Genomic DNA, 21164 nt, shown 5'->3' with positions numbered 1-21164 from the left:
CGGGGCGCCGCGGGGTGCACTGGCTCTGTTTCCTGAATCTAATTAGCGCTCAATCTCTTTCTGTTATTTAGCGGGAAAGTTAGCACGGCCTGCCCAATGTCTCATTGGCCACCCCAAATCTCCTAAAGTCTTTCATCACCCCTACATACACTCTCCTCCATTTCCATCATTTCTCTCTAACGTTTCTTCGGGACTTTGGTAGCCAAGTCCCCTTGAGCCTACACTCTGCCCTGGTCCCGCTGGCTGCAGCCTCTCCAGTAGCAGCTGGTAGAAGACTGTAGGCCCTTCCGGAGGAGTCCGCTGCCTTCTCGCCAGAGGCAACACCCTCATCCACACTTTGGGATAGCCCAGCTATCTCATTTGAACTTGCTCCTTCATAACCTCACTTCCTGCACCCGAGTGGTGGGTCCTTTCTTTTCTTGGTGCTAACTTCTTTCACACTCAGATAACTTATCTAGTCGCCTTTACATGAGAATTTTTATCTTTCTGAGCTGTTCTTTTGGCCTCTTCCCCCCACCCCCACCCCTGCTCCCTTTTCCTATCAGAAAGCTCCAGGGCACATCTTTCTGGTCTATTTCCATTCTTTCCCCTTCTGGAGTAGCCTTTAGAACTTGGGCTGACTTTAGGATCCGCGCCCTCTGCTGCCTCCCAGCTCCAGCTGCCTGGGTGGGCCGGTCGGCTAGGACCTCCCTGGAGCAGCTCAATGTCTAACCCTTCCCTGTCAGCTCTTCCGGGCTGCTACCCGGCCTCCTGGCACCTTTAACTACTTTCCAGCCGCGCGCCTCTGTGGTTCCTATCCTGCACTCTCCTCTGTATAGAAGGCTCACTGGTTACAAGCTTTTGTCGTTCTTGCAGCAGACCCAAGTTCAGTTCCCAGCATCCACATCAAGTAGCTCATGCTACTTGATGCATGTGACTCCAGCTCTAGGGGATCTGATGTCCTTTGGCCTCCTAAGATCGTACCAGGGTTCACACACACACACAAAATAACAAATATTTAAATTTACCTTTAAATTTAAAAAATAAACTGAGGAAGCAGAAATAAATATAAGGAATACAAGCTATGAGTAATAAATATTATGAAAGAAAAAACAATACAAGGTATAACTAGAAACATTTCCCCAGTCAGACCAAAAGAGGAACAACACTTGAAGTTGACTATTGGCCTATACACACACCAGGCATGATGACGCCCATCTTGCCCCCCCTCCCGCCCCCCCCCCCCCCCAGGGTTTCTCTGTACAGCCCTGGCTGTCCTGGAACTCACTCTGTAGACCAGGCTGGCCTCCAACTCAGAAATACACCTGCCTCTGCCTCACAGAGTGCTGGGATTACAGGCGTGCGCCACCACTGCCCGGCTTTCTTTCTTTTTTTTGAAGAGTTATTTTCTTTCTCCTTTTTTTTTTTCTTGCTTTTTTTCCCCTAGACAGTCTCACTATGTAGCCCTGGCTGACCTTGATCTCTATGTAGACAAGGCTAGCTTCAAACTCACAGTGATCCTCCAGCCCCTGCCTCCCTGATGCTGGAATAAAGGATGTGTGCCCCAATGCCCTGATGTTTTCTTTTTAATTATGTTTCCATGTGTGTCTCTGTGTGTTTATGTGTAATTGAGTGCAGGTGCCCTGGAAGGTCAAAGGAGTCAATTCCCCTTGTGCTGTAGTTACAGGTAGTTGTGAGTTACCTGATGTGCATTGGGAGCTGAACTCCAGTGCTCTGAACGTGTCTGCAGGGGCTCTTAAGCATCCAGACATTTCTCTAGCACTAGAGAGGCAGAGGCAGGCCAGGTCTATATATAGTAAGTTCCAGGGCAGCCAGGCAAGGGGAAAAAGAGAGATACAGAAGATTGCAACAGAAATTCTAACATCTGACCATTAATAATCCAAGAAAATGAAATTAAAATCGAGAAAAGTTTGGGCATTGTACACTACCCTGTGGCTACCCTGCACTCCTGGAACTCAGCAAAGGTAAGAGGCCGAGTTTCAGAACAGCCTGGGCTACATATAATCCCTGTCTCAAAAGAACAAAAACAGCGGCTCACTTAAGATGGAGCTCCGTTGGTAGAGTGCTTTTCTAGTGCCTGTTACAGAAAATGGCATGTAATAAGAGTGCATGCCTGTAATCTCAGCCATTAGACCAGAGGTAGCTGCAGGAGGCTCAGAAGCTCAAAGTTAGTTTTTGCTACATAAGGAGTTTGAAGATGCCTGGGATATATGAGCCCTTGTCTCAAAACCAAAACAAACAACCCCCCAAGGAAAAGTCCAGTGGGGGTGAAGGTCACAAATGTGATGCTAAAGAAGCCAGACATGAGTCACAGAACAGGCTTCCAACTGTAAGGAACAGGAGACTCCGCAGAGACGAAAATCAGATTGGAAGGAAATAGAGAGTAACCGTGTCATGGTAGGTTTCCTTTTACCATGACTAAAATTATACGGAACTGTGATTGTACCAAATGCTACTGGGGGCACTGGGGAAATAGCTCAGTTCTAAGATGTTTGCCTCATTTGACGTTTCGGATCTAGAATCACTCTGGAAGCATAGCCTCTAGTCTTGCTGTGAGGAGCTAGTCTGGGGCAATCACAACGACAATCTTTGGTCCTGGGCTGTGTAAAAAGAACTCGAGCTGAAAACGAGTGTTCGTTTTCTCTGTTTCTGGACTGAAGCCTTGTGGCCTGCTGCCTCAAGCTCTGACCCCCGTGACTTTCTTGCCACGATGGACTGAACCCTGGAACTGTGACCCAAAGCAAACTCCTTTTTCCTTAAACGGTTTCTGTCTGGGATTTCATCATAGCATGGAGGAAATGGCTGCCTCCCACCTAGATGGTGGACTAACACTGTCAAACTATAAGCAAGGCCCCAGTTAAACGCTTTCTCTTAGAAGAGTGGCCTCAGTCATGGTGTCTCTTCACAGCAGGACAACAGTAACTAAGCCACTGAGTTTGCTGTTTCGGTGTTGGGGCCTGAGCCCATGCTAACTAAGGCTATTATGCTCTCTAATCCCAGTAATTTAGAAGTTTCATCTCACATTTCCCTAATGACTAATACCTTTTTATATGGTTCCTTGACATTTTTATGTCTTTCATTGTGAAGTTTCTATTCAAATATCTTTTAAAAGTCTGTAGCCATGCATGTGTGTAGTACAGGTGTGAACTCACGGCACACACTGCAAGTGTGGAATTCGAAGACAACTTTGTGGAGTCAGTTCTCTCCTTTTGCCTTATGTGAGTCCTGGGGGGAATCATGGGTGGGTCTCCTGACTTGTTTAGTAAGGTTCTTTAACGACAAGGATGAGTCTTCTTACCAGCCCTGTCTTGATTTTTTATTTTTTATTTTTTGAGATAGGGTCTAGGTAGCTCTGTCTGCCTGAAACTCATTATATAGCTGGATCTGAGAGAGATCAGCTTGTGGTGTGGATTAGAGGTGTGTATACCACACCTGGCTTGTTTTTTTTTTGTTTTGTTTTGTTTGTTTTTATTTATTTATTTTTTTGAGACAGGGTTTCTCTATGTAGCCCTGGCCGTCCTGGAACTTGCTTCATAGACCAGGTTAGCCTCCAACCCACATAGATCCAACTGCCCCCTGAGTACTGGGACTAAAAGTATGTGTGTATCACACTTGGTTTTGAAATATTTTTGTTTCTTTTTTTGTTTGTTTGTTTTGGTTTTTTTGTTGTTGGGTTTTTTTTGTTTTTTGTTTTTGTTTTTGTTTCGGTTTGTTTTTTTTTTTTTTGAGACAGGGTTTCTCTGTATAGTCCTGGCTGTCTTGGAACTCACTTTGTAGACCGGGCTGGCCTCGAACTCAGAAATCCGTGCCCGGCCTTTTTGTTTCTTTTTAAAAAGCACACTGTAGCTGTCTCCAAACACACCAGAAGAAGGCATCAGATCCCATTACAGATGGCTGTGAGTCACCATGTGGTTGCTGGGAATTGAACTCAGGACCTCTGGGAGAGCAGTTAGTGCTCTTAACTGCTGAGCCATCTCTCTCTCTCTCTCCCTTGTTTTCATTTCTTTCTCAAGACAATTTTTCTGTGCAATAGCCAGGGCTATCCTGGAACTCACTCCATAGACTAGGCTGGCCAGACTCATCAAAGTCTGTCTGCCTCTGCCTCCCGTGTGCTGGGATCGAAGGCATTTTTGTTTGTTTTTATGAGACATGAGATAGGGTCTCTCTTTATAGCCTTGACTTTCTTGGATCTTGCTAAGTAGACCAAGCTGGCTTTGAACTCACAAAGATCTACCTGCCTCTGCTTCCTGATGCTGGCTGGTATTAAAGGTAAGTGCCACTACATTTGGCTCTGCTTTTAAAATTTTATTTGCCAGGCATGGTGAAACTCACCTATAATCTCAGCACTTAGGTAACAGAGGCAAGTGAATCTCTAAAAGTTGGAGGCTGCCTGGTCTACGTAGAGAATACCAGGCCAGCAGGGTTATACAGTGACACCTTATCTCAAAAACACTGTTATGCAAGTGTATGGATGTTTTACCTTCATCTGTGTCTGCACCATGAGCATGTCTGGCACCAGAGGAAACTGGAAGAGGGCTTAAGAGCTGGTGGGGCTAGAGTTAAGGAGAGTTAACAAGCCAACATGTGGGTGCTGGGAACCAAACCCACAACCCTGGCAAGAACTCTTAACCAAGGAGCCATTTCTCCAGCCTGTTTGTTTGTGAGAAGGGATCTTGCTAAGGAGCTCAAGCTGGCCTCAGACTTTTGATATTTCTGCCCCTATCTTAATGCTTTGCTAATTTTGATAACAGATCAACTGACTACAGATACAAACTGTCAAATATATGTGCTTAAAATGCCTTCGTGGGGGCTGGAGCACTGGCTGCTCTTCCAGAGGTCCTGAGCTGAATTCCCAGCAGTCACATGATGGCTCACAACCATCTGCAACCGGGATGCCCTTTTCTGGTGTGTCTGAAGAGAATGACAGTGCACTCATATACATAAAAAAAATGAATAAATCTTAAAACAAACAAAACTGAGCCTACTAAAAATGATTTAAAAAAATGTCTTCCTGGCTGGGGCCTGTTTTCTCACTCTTTTGGTAGTACTTGATAATAATGCATAGAAGTTATTAATTTAGTTTTCTGCTCTTTATGTCCATATATTCAGATCATAACTATTTTCCTGTAACATCTTGTGCAAATTTCTTGTTTGTTTGTTTTCAGAAAGAGTCCTACTATGTTTACCACTAGCTGGCCTGGAACTCACTATATAGACAGGCTTGGCCTTGAATTTGTGGATGATCTTCTTGCCTCTAAGATAAGAGGCTAGAGTCAGCATACCTAGACCAGGACTGCTATTTATCCATTTATTTATTTCAGCTCGCCTAGAAACTCTCAAACCTCCAAGTCACAGGGATCTCCTAGCCTCTGTTTCCCGAGCGCTGCCAAACTGATTCTTATATGGAGGAAGGAAAACCAGAAAGCCGGCACAGGATTGAAATTCTAGTCCTTGGATGGCAGAGGCAGGAGGATCATTTGAATCCAGGAGTTCAAGATCAGCCTGGACAACATAGACTCTGGTCTCCAAAAGAAGATAAAAACTCGTAAACAAACCAAACAAACAAAAACTACAGGCCACAGCCGTTCACTGGGAACACGTTCACTGCCGTGGTGAGCTCTGCCAGGCTGGTCTGTGGGCTCCAGCGTCAGGATCCCTCACCGAAAGCCCTTCTCACCCAAATCACAACAAGAAAGGAGACCCACAATGCAAACACTTGACTTGGTGTTTCAGGTATTTATTCTCAACATAAGCTGGGGCCTGGGCAATGAGGAGGGAACTTTGTGGGTTTTGCTAAGCTGGCCTGTGGCCAGAGCAACATGGCCACAGGATAAGAGCTAGGGAGGTGACCGCAGCCATGAGGCCTGGTAAGGGGCATGGAGGGGCTTCTGAGGCCCTCTGGAGGACCTGGCTATTTGGCAGCTTCGTCACCTTCAAGTGTGTGTCCTGGTGTTTGTCCTCCTGCGGCTGAGGCAGCAGGTGCGAGTGGCAGATGCTGCTCTGCTGCCTCTCTGGAAACTTGACCTCCACAGGGCTCTGCCCAAGGCTTTTCTCTCTCACCTGGGAGAGAGGGAGTCAACAAGCATCAGTGAGCCACCCTTCTGTGATAGGCAATCTTGATTGTTAGCTTGACTACACCTGTAATCAACTAAAACCTGTGAGACAGAATTTCTCTGTGAAGTCCTAACTGTCCTGGAACTCACTCTCTTCCTGGAACTCAGAGATCCACCTGCCTCTGCCTCCGGAGTGCTGAGGGGTGTGGTAACGTGTCAGCACTGCCCAGGCTAGCCTCAAACTCAGAGATCCACCGCTTCCACCTCCCAAGTACTGGAATTAAAGGCGTGTGCCAGGACAACCAACTTTTTTTTTTTTTGGATGCATTGTTTGAGGCCGCACGATCCAATACAAATCTTGGCCACACCTTCTGGTAGCCGCCCAAATAAAAGGACATGGAAGGAGGAAGCGTTTGCTTTCTGCCTGCTCACCCACTTTCTAGAAGGAAGGCTCATTTATCCTGTCTCCGAGGTATTTTTAAATAGTATTAGAAGCTACTTCTTTGGGATTTGGATGGATTCTGAAGACCAACAGCTCTCCAGGACTCTCCTAGGCCTCCAGCACTGGTATGGGACTGCTAAGGCATCCAGCCGTGTGGACGGAGCAGCTACTCCACTGTGGCCTTCCATCAGGGACAGCCATGGTTGGCTTACCCGGAGCACGGGCTGTTAGTACTCCATATCATCTCTATCCATTCTCTTCTTTTAGAGGGGCCTGACTAACACACTATCCTTCCTCCATAACCTGTGTACCTGTTCCACGTGTCTGAAGACCCGAAGCAGGTTTCCTCGAAGGACACCTTGAAGTTCTTGCTCATCCCAGCCACGACTCAGCAACTCCTCAATCAGCACTGGGTATGTAGACACATCCTCCAGCCCCTGAGGGAATCTGTGCAGAGAGCCACCCCGAGACCTTGGCCCTGAGATTTGGTCTAGGGCCTGCTGTCCCACCAGCTCAGGCATATATGACTGAAATGAGGGCCAAGTTCTTTACATTAGTGAATACAACAATGTTAGAAAGGATAGATTCAACCTGTGGCTATACCCACACAGCTCTTCTGGGCTAGGGAGTGGCACATGAATGGAATTCCTTTAACCTGGGAATGCGGGGAGGGGGGGGGGGGGCTGGAAGACCAGAACTTGTGGTTGAGGCCTGAAGGATGGTCAGACTTTTGGATGAGGAAACTGAGGCTTAGAGGTTTGTGGCTACAGCCCAGCCCAAGATAAGCCCAGGGGAAGTACCTTCCAGACCCATCATAGCTGCCACCAATCCCAATGAACTCAGATCCAATGACTTTCCTGATATGGTCGAAATGATCTAGAAAGTAGAGGTTGGTTGGTAGAAGAAATTAGCAATCAGGAGCTTTTCTAATCTGAGGAAATTTGGTCCTGACCAGTTACCCTGCCCTCCTGGCTATGGCAGGGGCCTGTACAACTGGTTGCTTTGGCAACAACCAGGACAAGGCACTATTAGACCTTTCCTCTCCTCTAGGTCCCTTGAGGACCTTGTGGGTCTCTGCCTGTCCTGACCTCAGTGTGGGAATTATGGGTGGCTCAAGGGCTGAGTGCAGAAACAGGACTCAGGCACCAAAGCCCTCAGCACTGAGTAGTCTCGCATCCGGGTGGCAGTGCCAGCTGAAGCATGTGCTAGGCCATTAGAGCTGTCTGAGAGCCCTGCTGGCTACAGCTCAAGCTCCAACTGCCAAAAGAGTTGAGGTGTGGGTGTGGCAGAGCTGGAGAGATGGCTCAGGGGTTAAGAGCATTGGCTGCCCTACCAGAGGACCCAGGTTCAATTCCCAGCACCCACTTAGTGGCTCACAACTCTCTGTCCCTCTAATTCTAAGGGAGGTGACATTTTCTGTCCTGGAGACCTCCTCAGGGCACGGGGAATGCACATGATACACAGACATACATGCAGGGAAAATACCCACAAACAAGAACTTTTTTTTTTAATTAAGAAAAGCTGAAGGACGCGTACCTGCTACAGTGGACACGTTAGCAAACAGACTGCACTGTAGCACCCCCATGGACAGTGTTACCATCACGATGCCACCATTCTTCTTCTACAGGGACAGACAAAGGGGCAGTCAGTCCAGCCCCTCTTGACTGCCAGTGAGCTTGTCTTCCCTTGCTGTGGGGAGCCTCCCAGCACAGCAATCCAGCAGGTGCTGGGAGAACCTTTTCTCCTGAGGTCCCGGGGAGAGACTGATTTGGGCCTGGGTTTCAGAGATGGCGGAGGGTTAACCAGCCTGATACTCAGGGTCAAGAATCTCCTCCCAGACATGGTGCCAGCAAATGCCTGTAATCCCAGCCCTGGGGAGACTGCGGCAGACGTATTACAAAATCCAGGTCAGGCCGGTTTATGCAAGATGCCCTATCTCAGACAAACACACAATCTTCCTCTTTGCACCCCTTTTGGAATTTTGAGACAAGACTTTGCCAAGTAGTCCAAGCTAGCTCCATGAAGCAAGAACGTAATCTTCCTACCTTAACCTGTCAAGTGTTTGGATTATAGGCATGTGCCTGGCTTTAAGACACAGATAAATCTTAACCCTAGCACTTGAGAGGCAGAAGCAGGCACACCTCTTTGAGTTTCAAGGCCATTCTGGTCCATCAAGTTTCAGGACACCCAGGGCTTCATAGAGGGCTTTCTCACCCATGTCTGGGTGAGAAAGGGGACAGACACTATAGAAGGGTTGTTCTCAACCTTCCTAATGCTTTTCGACACTTGAATACAGTTCCTCATGTTGCTGCTCTCCCCACCATAAAATTATTTTCATTACTACTTCATCCAATAGCATGAAGTAGCATAATTTTGCTACTATTATAAATCATAATGTGAATATTTTTGGAGACAGATATTTGCCAAAGGGGTCTCAACCTGCTGCTTTAGATGGGGTGTATTTAGTCCTGGGTTTGAGGGCCCCGGGTGGCTATTCCACTTACCAGAAGTTGCAGTATGTCATCAGGAACATTCAGCAAATTGTCACACACCGACCTAGCCGCTGAGTGTGAGAAGATCACAGGAGCCCGAGACAGCTCCAGGGTCCGCTTCACTAAGGTGTCTGAGGCGTGGGACAGGTCTATCATCATGCCCAGGCGGTTCATTTCTTCCACTACTTTCTGTGGGGGCGGGGGGATGGGACCGGACAGGACAGGACGACACAGTTGGGTTTTGGAGGGAGCAGAGTATGTCAGGGAGCAAAGGTATGTTCAAGAAGTATCTCTAGGAAAGCTGGGCGGTGGTGGCGCACACCTGTAATCCCAGCACTCAGGAGGCAGAGGCAGGTGGATTTCTGAGTTCGAGGCCAGCCTGGTCTATAAACACATCGGATAGAGGATATGGTACATACACGAGTCCTCACCTCACCAAAGCTTGTCAACCCACTGATGTTGGTGTAGAAATGGTGTCTGAATTTCGTGGCACTTTCTGCCCTGCAAGACAGATAAGAGAAAGCAAATCTTAGCAGGCTACAGCTTGGCTATCAATGACTGGGGCATCTGTTTGACATCCTATATCTAGAACAGATAAAGACTAGGCCCAGCTACTTTCTGGAGCTGTGAAGGACCTGTGAGGAGTCCAGCCTCCCCCAGTGGGTTTCTTCATGCCACGCCCTCCCTCCTCACAGGTCCGACAGGCCACCCTGTGGGCGCCGTGCTCACCAGGGTGTGCTGCAGGTGAAGGTGAGAGTCAGGTAGCGCACTCCCAGCTCGTAGAAACTGCGTAAGACAGCGAGGCTGGTGTCCAGAGAGTGACCGCCCTCTACGCCAATGAGGCAGGCCAGCTTCTGAGTGTCATTCAGACCTAGAAGAGGGGTGGGGTGTGCGAGTCCAGTGATCGTATCCCAAGGAAAGAACCGACGGAGTCAACCCCAAGCTCTTTCCCCGGCTCACCATCCGCTGAGGTCACAAGCTCCAGCTCAGGGTAAGCAGAACACATGCGGCGAATGAGGTCAATCTGCTCCAGGGCTAGGCGCACAGCATCCCGATCCTGGGTCTGGCACGGGATGTAGGCTGACCAGAACTAGGAGTAGGTCCAGAGGTCCACAGTGAGACCAGTATGGTCTCCAAAGCCTTAGGCCTGCCGTTCTGCCTCTGCCCCTACAGCACCCATTTAAACCAATGGTTCTCCGTAGCACCCTCATGATAATTAAGCCTGGGAGCTGGTGAACATGCTATGGATGAATGACACACAGCTGTTTGTCCGTGATCCTGTGTGAATGTCCCAGGCAATGTTACCATACCCTTTGTGAATCCAGCAACTCCCACACGCGCAAGAGATTTTCTGATTATTTTATATGTATTTCCACTAAACCTGAGCATCTAAGTAGCTCTCCTGTGTTGGCCTTCAGAGTCTCTATATACTCTTGAATGATGTTGGACTGCAGGCTCCAAATACCTTGTTATGAGCCTGGCCTACTCAGGTTTCCGTGGCCCCAACATTCCCATCAATCCCGCACTGCCTTACCTGGGCACCCACATGGCCGTCCCTGAGCCTATCCAGGTTGGTCTGGCCACGGGTGAAATTGCGTAGATTCACATCCTCAAGCTTGTTCTGGAAAAGTTGTCTCAGGAGCAAAGGCAGGTCGTTGTGGCTGGAGATGTTGTGGTCATGGTGAAATCATGGCCTCCAGACCAGGACAAGTTCCACAGGCCATGGGGCCAAAGAGAGAGTGGGGTACCCATGTATGCCAAAAGGGAAGGGGAGAGGTGCTCACTGATAGTATAACTTGGCCCCCAATGCCTCACACCCGCACATACGCACCCATCCACAAGTGGGAAGTCTCGCATCAGGGCCAATGCTTGCTCTCGAAGTCGAGGGTCACTGGTCACGCCTGACGTGGCCATGTCATTCGGAGAGCCTGGAGCGATCATGGCACTGGAGGCTCCCGGTGTGGTCGGAGCACTGGAGGGGCCCGGGGTAGTCTGGGTGCAGGTTACCCACAGACGCGGAACTAGAAGTAGCAACCCCAGCAGGGACAGCCGGTGCCCCAGAGGCCGCAGGCCGAGCGCGCGTGGACCCTCAGGACCCACCGCGGGCTGCATGTTGCTGAGTCTTGGTCACAAGAGTCTGAGAAGGGCAGGGATAGGGCAGAGGACGACAATGGGTTCGGACCTTCGATTCAGGGTACCTAGGATGTGGCCTCGCTCGGAAGGGCTTCCGGTCACCCTGCTGCGTAACGGACTCTCTGGAATTTTCCACTCCTACAAGCGCTGTCGCTAGAGGGCACCACTGCCCTTCTGCTCCCCCAAGTAGAAGGGCGCCCCCATGGGCCTGGCGGGTCTCTGCTTGCAGCGTGCATCAACTACCTCGTGGCTGACTTGAAGGAGTTGACTAGTGGGGATCAACAGCCAGGGTCCCAGAAATCTAATTGATCTCACCCCCTAGCCAGATCTATGTGTGTTAGTATCTGAAAGTGCCGTCCGCCCTCAGTGGGGACAAATATTCCATGATATGCTAAGTTCCGCTTAGAGGAGTGAATTAGATCCGTGTGGGTTTTGTTAGCTTTTAGTCTTGATTTTGTGGTGAGGTCTTGTTATGTTGCCTGGTGGCCTGGAACTCCTGAGTTCAAGCTATCAGCAGTACTATTTACTGACATCTAGGGATACGCTACCGCTAACAGAAAAAAAGACTGCCCAGCCAGGTGTATAATCCAAACAGAAGACAAAGGCAGGGCTGTGAGTTTGGCCACACAGCAATACTCTACATCAACAAATCAAAACAAAACAAAACCCACCACCAACAAAAACAACAAAAACCCATCAAGTCATGCATAGTAACTCACACACATAATTCCAGTACTTGGAAGACTGAAGCAGGAGGATTTCAAAGCATTCAAGGCCAACCTGGGCTACACAGAGTTCCAGGCTAGTCTGAACTATATGAAGGAAGATCCTGTTTCCAACCAACCAAGAGTCCAATTCTCTGCTGAGAAACCTTCACCCTTGATTTATTAATTACCTTTTCCTAAGTCTCCCTCCCCTCCCCTTCCCTTTCTTTCTTTCTTTCTTTCTTTCTTTCTTTCTTTCTTTCTTTCTTTGTTTTGTTTTGTTTGTGAGACAGGGTTTCTCTGTATAGCCCTGGCTGTCCTGGAACTCACTTTGTAGACCAGGATGGCCTTGAACTCAGAAATCTGCCTGCCTCTTCCTCCCTAGTGCTGGGATTACAGGCATGTGCCACCACCGCCCGGCCCCACCCCCCCCTTCCCTTTCAATATACACTAAAACTGTTCTTAATACATTTTGGAGGTTGGAGAGATGGCTCAGCTGTTAAGAGCACTGTCTTCTCTTCTAGAGACCCTGAGTTCAATTCCCAGCAACAACATGGTGACTCACAACCATAATGGGATCCGATGCCCTCTTCTGTGTGCAGGTGTGTGTGCAGATGAAGCACTTACACATAAAATACAGAAATAATAATAATAAATTTCTACTGTACTCACAAAGAAAATGAAGGGCATCAAGATGACTCAGCGGGTACAAGCATTTACCATGCCAGTCAAACTATTTGAGTTCTATGTCCAGATTTTTCTGTGTAGCCCTGACTGTCCTGGAACTTGCTCCATAGATCATGCTGTCTTACTCTACCACTAAATTACACCCTATATTTTACTTAACTTTTTAATTTTCATTTTTCTTAAAAATTTCATTTTATCATGAAATTATTTTCATTATGAAATTACTATGCGTGTGTGAGAGCAAGGGGACGTGCCCCCATGCCGTGGCACGCGGATTGAGGTCAGAGAACAATTTTTAGAGGTCTGTTCTCAGCTTCCACCTTACCCAGGCAGGATCTTTTTGTTTGTGTTGCTGTGCTGTTCTAGCCGGCCCAAGCGCTTCCCCGAGACTCTGTCTCTGCCTCCCATTTTTCTGCAAGGCCGCTGGGATTACAGATACATACCATTGCATCTGGCTCTTTTTTAAAAATGATATCTGGGTCTGGGTAATGGAGGCACATACCTTTAATCCCAGCACTCAGGAAGCAGAAACAGGTGGCTCTCCAAGAGTCTGAGGCCAGCTGGGGTCTACAGAGGAAGTTCCAGGCTCTCTAGGACTGCATAGTGAGACCCTGTTTTTTTCTTTCTTTGTTTGTTTGTTTGTTTGTTTGTTTCTTTCTTTCTTTCAATATTTATTTATTATATGTAAATACACTTTACCTGTCTTCAGACACCTTTTCTTCTCTCTCTGGCCCTGCTCACTCTGGCCCAAGGATTTGTTTATTTAAGTACACTGTAGCTGTCTCCAGACACCCCAGAAGAGGGCATCAGATCTCATTACAAATGGTTGTGAGCCACCATTTGTATGAGTTCATGGGATTTGAACTCAGGACCTTCGCAGGAGAGCAGTCAGTGCTCTCAACTGCTGAGCCATCTCTCCAGCCCGAGACCCTATTTTTAAGACAGGTTTTCTCTGTCTAGTCCTGGCTGACCTGAACTCATGAAATCACATTGCTTAGACTCCTGCCAAAGAATCACTCACAGACAGACAGACACCACAGAAGGGGGAGAGTGGGATATCTTTCCAGTATTCCAGCTCTTCTCATATTCTCTTGAGTGGCAGCTGGTTCTGCTTGCCAGTGTCTTTGGCTGTCACAGAAGAGCCTTGGCTTTCAGAGCATTTCTACCTGCAGGGCAGACTTAGAGCCCCATAGCATGGACATGCTGGTGCGTGCCTATAATCCCAGCACTCAGGAGGCTGAGGTAAAAGGATTGTCACAAATTTGAGGATAACCTGGGTTACATAGCAAGATTGTCTCAAAACAAAAATTAAGTCCCAGTGCCATAAGGCCCTTTATGTACTTAGTTCCCACCAGCACCCGCATCCTTTGTTTCTATAGTCTAGGAAGATGCACACAACTTTTGGAACGGTACAGTGTCACCTCTGTTCCTTTCCAGCAACTTCACAATCATGTAGTAAGTAATTCATACCTATAATCACAGCAATGGGAAGGCTGGGGCTGGAAAAGTGTCTTGCAGTAGGGGCCAAGCATTCTGTACTATACAATGAGTTTAGGCCAACCCAGGCTATAGACCTTGTTTCAAAACAAACAAACAAAACCCAAACCATAAAAAAAATCAAAATTTAAAAATAAAGATAACACTATTAGAACTTACTGAATGACAAGCGAGAACAAAGCCAAAATGGAGTCTGAGGCGAAAGAAAGAACTTCCGTTCTGGTAGGATGCACAGGCTGTTAGGTGTGACGTGTCCATTAGCCAACTGTTACTCTTTGATTAAGAGTTTAATTGAGATCCATTGTATGCCAGCCAGCGAGCCTCGAGACTGGCAGAAACTAAGAAATGATACAGAGGGGGCAGGATGGAGTGCATCTGTAATGTCAGGCCTCTAGATTCAGAAGCAAGATGGCCAGCAAGTTTGAAGCCAGCCTACCAGCCTAGTCTGTGAGTTGAACTCTACGTTATCCCAGGTTACATAGCAAGACTCTGCCTTTAAAACATTGTAAATACTAGGGATAGGGGCTCGCCGAGACTAAACAGACAGTTAGGAATCTTGTTTGGGTCTGACCTAGGTCCTCCATATATATTGTGTAGCTTGGGGTTCTTGTGGGACTCCTAACAGTGGGAACAGGGACTGTCTCTGACATTCTTTTGCCTACTTTGGGACCCCTTTCCTCCTACTGGGTTGCCTTGTCCAACCTTAATATAAGGGGAGGTGCCTAGTCTGATTACAATCTAATATGCCATGTTTGGTTGATAGCTCTGGGATGCTTGCCCGTTTCTGAAGGGAAACTGAGGAGTGGATCTGGAGAGGGAGACTGGGAGGAGAGGAGGGAGGGGAAACTGTGGTCAGGATGTAGTATATTAGAGAAGAATAACTATAAAGAGAAAATAGGGTGATCAAAATAAACAATAGAATATGCAGGTATCCTCAACTGGTTAGTAATATAGTATTTAAATGGCTTATGCAAGGCTCTGAGTTTGACCCTCAAGAACAGCAACAAAGCTGGACAGTGGTGGTGCACGCTTGTAATCCCAGCACTTGGGAGGCAGAGGCAAATGGATTTCTGAGTTTGAGGCCAGCCTGGTCTACAGAATGAGTTTCAGGACAGCCAGGGCTACACAGAGAAACCCTGTCTCAAACAAAACAAAACAAAAACTAAAAAACAAAACAAAACAAAACAAAACAAAAACCCAGCAACAACCCAGCCACACATGCTACAATTTCAGATAATTATAATTACATTGTAGGATGTAGTTGGTGTGAGGAAAGTGTGGTGGGTGGAAAGGATCTGAGAGTTGGGGGAGGAGAAACTGTGATGTGTCATGGAAATCTGAACACAGTAGTTTAGGATAATAAAGATGTTTTATGAAGCCTGGCATAGTGACACACACCTGTAATCCCAGCATTTGAGAGGCAGATGCAGGCGGATCTCTGTGAGTTTGAGGCAGGTTTGAGGTCTGCATAGTGAGTTTCAGGACAGCCAGGGCTACATACCGAGACCCTGTCTCAAAACCAAATAACAAACAACATAAAAGTATTGCTAACTTTTTTTTTAAGATACTTTAGTAATGTAGCACATTTTTGTTGTTGTTTTTAAGGTCCCTGACCTTTCTTGATACATGCTTAAGTATGGATGAAATGAATGTCTGTGATTTGCTTTAACCTTTTGCTTTTCTGAGGTGCTGCTCAAATCCAAGGCTCTGGGCAAGCGTCCTACCACTAAGCTAAATGCCAGCCCTGTGATTTACCTTAAAATGGTAACTGAGAAGGCTCAGCCAGTAGAGGTTCTTGCCGCTAAACTTGACTACTTGAGTTTGATCTCTGGAGGCGCCGCCGTGGAAGGAGAGCATTCGATTAGTTACTTTTGGCCCTTCACATGTGTATCAAGGTACAAGCTTGCTCACACACACATATTCACAGAAAACAAATACATAAATAACAACAAATTTAGGGCCTGGAGAGACGGCATAAGAGTTAAGAGCCTGATCATTTTGCGGAGGACCCAAGTTTGGATCCCAGCACTCATGTCACATATCAGGTAGCTTACAATGGTAGTTCCAGCCCCAGAGACTCCAATGACAGTTTTTGTCCTCCACAGGCACCCACACGCACATGGCATGAGGCCTGATCCATATAGATATGAGTGCATGCGCGTGCGCGCACACACACACACACACACACACCTACACACATAAAAGCCATTCACAAACAAAGCCCTTATCTGTATGCTCTTGGGTAGGCCTGGTCCCCTGTGTTGTTTTGATTTGGCAGTAGTGTAGTGTGGGAGTAGGGGATGGTTGATTTTGGTTGCCTGTTCAGTTTTGTTTTTAGAGTTTTTTAAATTACATTTTAATTTTTTGTTTGTTTGATTTTTGGATTTAGTTTTTTCGAGACAGGGTTTCTCTGTATAGCCCTGGCTGTCCTGGAACTCACTCTGTAGATCAGGCTGGCCTCGAACTCAGAAATTTGCCTGCCTCTGCCTCCCAGAGTGCTGAGATTACAGGCGTGCGCCACCACTGCCCGGCCTTAAGTTTTTATTACATTTATTTATTTGTGTGGGGGCAGGATTGAAGACGGAGAGAGACACAACGTGCCACCACATGCTCCAATGTGGAGGTCAGAGGACAACTTGCAGGAGATGGTTCTCTCCTTCCACCACGTGGATCTCAGGATTGAACTCAGGTCTTTAGGCTTGGCAGCAAGCTCCTTATTCCACTAAGCCCTATCATAGGCCCCTAATTACTTTTTGCTTTGTTTTTTAAGTGTGTGTGTGTGTGTGTGTGTGTGTGCAGAGGCCAACTCCATCATGTGAGTCCCAGGGATTAAACTCAGGACATCTGGCTTTGGCAAGGAGTACCTTTGTCCACTGGAACAGTTTTTCAGTCCCTGGGTTTTTTTTTTTCCTTCAAAGAGTATATAAACCCAGGCTAGCCTCAAACTCTTGCTCCATCTTCCTTAGCTTTTAATCATTTAATTTTGTGTGTGAGAGGAGGTACATGTATATGATTTGTGGAAGTCAAAGTACAACCCATAGAATTAATTGATTCTTTCCTTCTGCCATGTCTACCCTGGGGTCTAAACTCAGGTCCTCATGTTTGGTAGCAAACACGTTAATTTACTGAGCTATCTCACCAGGTCCTGGCCTTAACCTTCTAAGTGCTGGGATTATAGGTGTGAGCTGTGTGCCACCAGACCTGGAACCTCTTGCTGTTTTGTTTTTTTTTTTTTTTTTTTTTTTTTGAGCCAGTGTGTCATGTAGCACAGGCTAGCCTCATATTCAGTATGTAGCCAAAGTTGATCTTGAACTTATGCTCTTCTCAATTCCACTTCCCAAATAAAAGAATTTGAAGGATGTTCCCGCCCCACCCATGGGCAGTGTTGAAGAAGGAATCTGGCTTTGTGCAGGTTCTGTAAACCCTAAAACCTGAGCCACATCTGCAGCCCACTTCCAAGACTCTCTCGAGACCTCATTTGTAAAAAAGATGAAAGTTCTATCAATTTACCCTTGGCAAGAATAAAGTCAAGCAAAGTCTGTGTGGCCAGGAATGGTGGGTCACGCCCTTAATCTCAGTATTTGGGAGGCAGGCAGATCTCTATGTTCAAGGCCAGCAGGGTCTAAATAGTTTCAGACCTACTAGGGGCTATGTAGTGAGATCCAGTCTCAGAAAATGCCTGTCCCCAGTGACATACCTCCTCTGACAAGCCCACACCTTCCAATCCTTCCCAAACAGTTCCAGTGTATGAGGACCAAGCATGCAAATATATGAGCCTGGGTGGGTGGGTGAGGTCTTGGATTTGTTTTTTGTTATATTTTGTTTTTACCACAGCCGGCCTATGGAGGCCCGTCTTATTCAAACCACTGCAGCTTGGTCCCACTCAGGGACCAGGTATTCATGGTCAAATCTGAGGGCAAACACATTCCTTCTCTAGGCAAGTGTTCACGGAAAGCTCCTAACCTTAATTTAGCCTTTCTTTCGTATGTAAAGTGAATCCATCATGCTTTTTATTTTAATTTTTGAGGCAGTGACCCTATGTATCCCAGGTAACCCACATCCAAGTGTAGATAAGGCTGGCTCCAAACTTGTGGTGATCCTCCTGCCTTCTACCCCCAACCCCCATGGACTGGGATTAGAGGCATGTGCCCCATGTCTGGCCAGACCTGTCCTTGGTTACACTCAACAAGCACAAATGTACCTTATTCCCCAGTGATGAGTGGACTAGTTGGAGGAAGAGCTGTGGAGGGGCTCTGATAAACCTTCATGCACTTTACCACGCGGTCCTGGGGAAACACACATTCACTCTTTGAGGCCTGCAAGTGTAAGCTGCTGGGCATTGGAGGAAAGGGTGGCATCAGACAAATGGGAAGAACAGAGGCGCTTGGGGCCGTGGAAGGGAAAGGAGAGTTGAGGCTGGAGATCTAAGGAAATAATGTCTCGGGAGTTGGAATATGAGAAGTCATCTTCGAGGTGGGCCATGGTGGCACATGCCTTTCATCCTACCTGACTCCCCCAAAAGGCCCAAGAATGAACTTGGTGCCTAGACTTGTCTCTTGTCCACTCTATCCTACACGTGGCCTTTCAAATGTGCTAGAGCTGGACACTGAGCCCAGGAGATGGAGAGTGGTCTGAATAACATAGACTTTTTTTTCCCTCTGGTCCCAAAAGGGCTGAAGGGCCTGGAGTCAGTGCTCAGTGTTTGAGAGCACTGACTGTTCTTATGGAGTTCATTTCCTAACACCCATATGAGCAGCTGACAACTGCCTACAACTCCCGCTCCAAGGGAATTGACACCACGGATAGCTGGAGCCACCTGCTCCTGCCAAGTACACACACTTGTAAGGGCACAGTCCTACTCGCTTTTAATCCCAGCACTCAGGAGTCAGAAGCAGGAGGATCTCTGAGTTTGAGGCCAGACTGGTCTGCAGAATGAGTTCCAGGACAGCCAGGATTCCAAAGAGAAACCCTATCATGAAAAATTGAAACAAACAAACAAGCCAACCCTTTTTTGAAGGCAGTTAGGGTAAAGTGGTGTCTCCAGGCATAAGCAAGGGAGTTGCCCGGCTCAGAAGAGCCAGGTGACGAGCTAGGTATGGCCTCAAAACCATCTGTAACCCCAGTGACACTGAGGTAGATCAGAAGGATTGCTGCCAGCCGGGCTGAAAAAGACAAGCTGTGGGTTCAAGCTGAAGCCACGCCTTGGAGGGATAAGGTAGAGAAGGAGAGGGTAGAACGTTGGTCGCTGTCTTCTGCCATTTGCCTCTGTGCTCACCTGCAGAAATCCAAACCTATACACAAATACATTACACACACACACACACACACACACAGAGTTCAAGGCCACTTGCAGCTATGTCCTTTACTACATTAGGATAATGTCTCCAAAAGTGGGGCAAAAAAGGAAAAAGAAAAAGCATTTAAGATCTAGCTTAAATAAGGTTATACTTGAGTGTAGTTGAAACAGTTTGAATGAACAGGTCTTCAGAGGAGCTGCTAGCAAGGGTGGGACCAGTTCTTAACAAATTTCTCTTACACTGTTCTTTTCAAACATACTCATTAAAGCACGGGAATGGCAGACCTTTAAAAACCCTTCTCATTTGTGGGAGGAGAAAATGAGGGGTCTTTACTGCAGCTAGCTCCAGGTTCTGCCATCCTTACGGACATGGGCCACACATGCTGGCCTCCCACGACTCCCACTGGCTCCCCAGAAGCCTAGTGCTTTGACAGAGGCAGCCCTTCAAGGGGACCCAGAGCAGTGACTGGGCAAGGCTGTGTCTGGCAGGCCCAGGAAGGGATGAGAGGGGAGAGCGGAAGTGACTGATCAGCTCTGGTTTCCCCTGCAGCGCCTGTGCCTCCCATAGCTCCTTCTTCCCCTGGATACTACCACCTCCTCTACAGAGGGCATGGGCAAGCCCAGATGGCCTGGCATGGAGAAACATTCTGCCTGATCGGAGGCTACCGTGTCTATGGAGATGCACCGCTTCCCACACCTGCAAAGGCTGAGGAAGAGAAGCCAGCACCCAGGCGGGCTCCCAAGAGACAGCGAGTTCAGGAAGAGTCAGACCAAGATCTAGGGTGTCCCAGTGCAAAAGTTCCTCGCCTGAAATTGAAGCATGGTGGCAAAGGGTAGCCCCACAGAAGATGCTGTCTGAGCGTCATCGCAGAGAGGACAGGCTGGTAGGTGCCTCAGAAGGCTGAGCCCTCTTCAGCAATGCCCTGCACTGACCACCAACGTAGACAGGACCACAGCGGCTCTGCCGGCGCCCTCTGCACCAGCCAGTGGCCCTAACCACTGAGCCCTCTCCAGTTCCTGGGCTTTTTAAACTTTGAGTTTGGAAAGTGGGACTCAGGTCCGCGTGCCTGCATGGCAAGCGCCTCACTGACTGAGCGAGCTACCTCCCCAGCTCTTCGGTTTTTCTTTGGAGTCATAAGCCCATGTATCGCAAGCTGGTTATAGCTTGAAAGGCCTAGTCTTCCTGACTCTACCTCTCAAGTGCTGGAGTCACGAGAATCTCCAAGACTGGCTTTATGTAGTGTTGGGGGGTTGGGGGATCAAATCCAGGACTTCCTGTATGCTGGCTAAGCACTCTAACTGTGCTACACCAGCAGCCCAGTGCTAGCTCATATTATTACCTATGATTATTGCAGCTGTTATTAATTTCCTCTCAGGGCCCCAGAAGCAGGATAGAATGGCTGCCTACATAGTTTGTACCTGGTAGAGAGGAACTTCCTGGGGTCTGGAGATCACCACTTATAAGGCAGTCTAACCAATGGAGGCCCATGACCTATCACTGGTCCTGGCAGTCTGGGCTTTGTCTAAATGGGAATGAAAGTTATTCGTAGGAATTCGTATTCTTAGGAATCTATGGAATTCTTTGAGGGATCATAAAGTGGGAGTCAGTGGTTCAGTTTGTGGATTGAGATAAAATACTAAAAAGATCCCCAAAATTCAAGACCACTTTCCTGAAGCCAGACCCACCGCATTGGCGCTTTGGCTTCTTCTTGTGCTGGGCCCAGCCCTCTTGGTTGGACAAGTCACTGCTGACTTTCTTGGGCAAATAATGACTGAAATGCTTAGTTCTACCAACCACCAGTACAGGAAGCCTGTGTTAACTTACTCTATTGCAGAGAAGGACGCTCACATCTGTTTCTA

General features: G+C 47.7%; 1 protein-coding gene across 2 annotated transcripts; it reads right to left on the bottom strand.

The window, feature by feature from the left end:
* Window positions 1-5777: 5777 nt before the first annotated feature.
* Window positions 5778-11099, bottom strand: LOC127671943 (dipeptidase 3). 2 transcript variants are annotated; one of them, XM_052167070.1, is made up of 10 exons: window positions 10819-11099; window positions 10522-10648; window positions 9948-10077; window positions 9717-9858; window positions 9419-9488; window positions 9000-9176; window positions 8032-8116; window positions 7296-7371; window positions 6807-6942; window positions 5778-6060 (listed from the first exon to the last, which is right to left on the bottom strand). In XM_052167070.1, the coding sequence occupies exons 1-10, from the start codon at window positions 11097-11099 to the stop codon at window positions 5794-5796; spliced, it is 1491 nt and encodes a 496-aa protein (XP_052023030.1). In that variant the 3' UTR covers window positions 5778-5793. The 2 variants fall into 2 exon arrangements, with proteins under 2 accessions (XP_052023030.1, XP_052023031.1); XM_052167071.1 differs by having other exon boundaries at window positions 8032-8113.
* Between the last annotated feature and the right edge of the window lie 10065 nt (window positions 11100-21164).

This window comes from Apodemus sylvaticus, chromosome 21 (assembly GCF_947179515.1).
Source record: "Apodemus sylvaticus chromosome 21, mApoSyl1.1, whole genome shotgun sequence".
Lineage (NCBI taxonomy): Eukaryota > Metazoa > Chordata > Mammalia > Rodentia > Muridae > Apodemus > Apodemus sylvaticus.
Note: the sequence above shows the minus strand (reverse complement) of the source record. Positions and strands in the feature narration are given on the sequence as shown.

Excerpts from the sequence above, each read along its gene's own strand:
- LOC127671943 (XM_052167070.1), bottom strand. The coding sequence starts at position 11,099 with ATGCAGCCCGCGGTGGGTCCTGAGGGTCCACGCGCGCTCGGCCTGCGG. Across the intron at positions 9,489-9,716 it reads TTCACCTGCAGCACACCCTG|GGCAGAAAGTGCCACGAAAT; the intron begins GTGAGCACGGCG and ends TCTGTCTTGCAG. Across the intron at positions 7,372-8,031 it reads TAACGTGTCCACTGTAGCAG|ATCATTTCGACCATATCAGG; the intron begins GTACGCGTCCTT and ends TCTACTTTCTAG.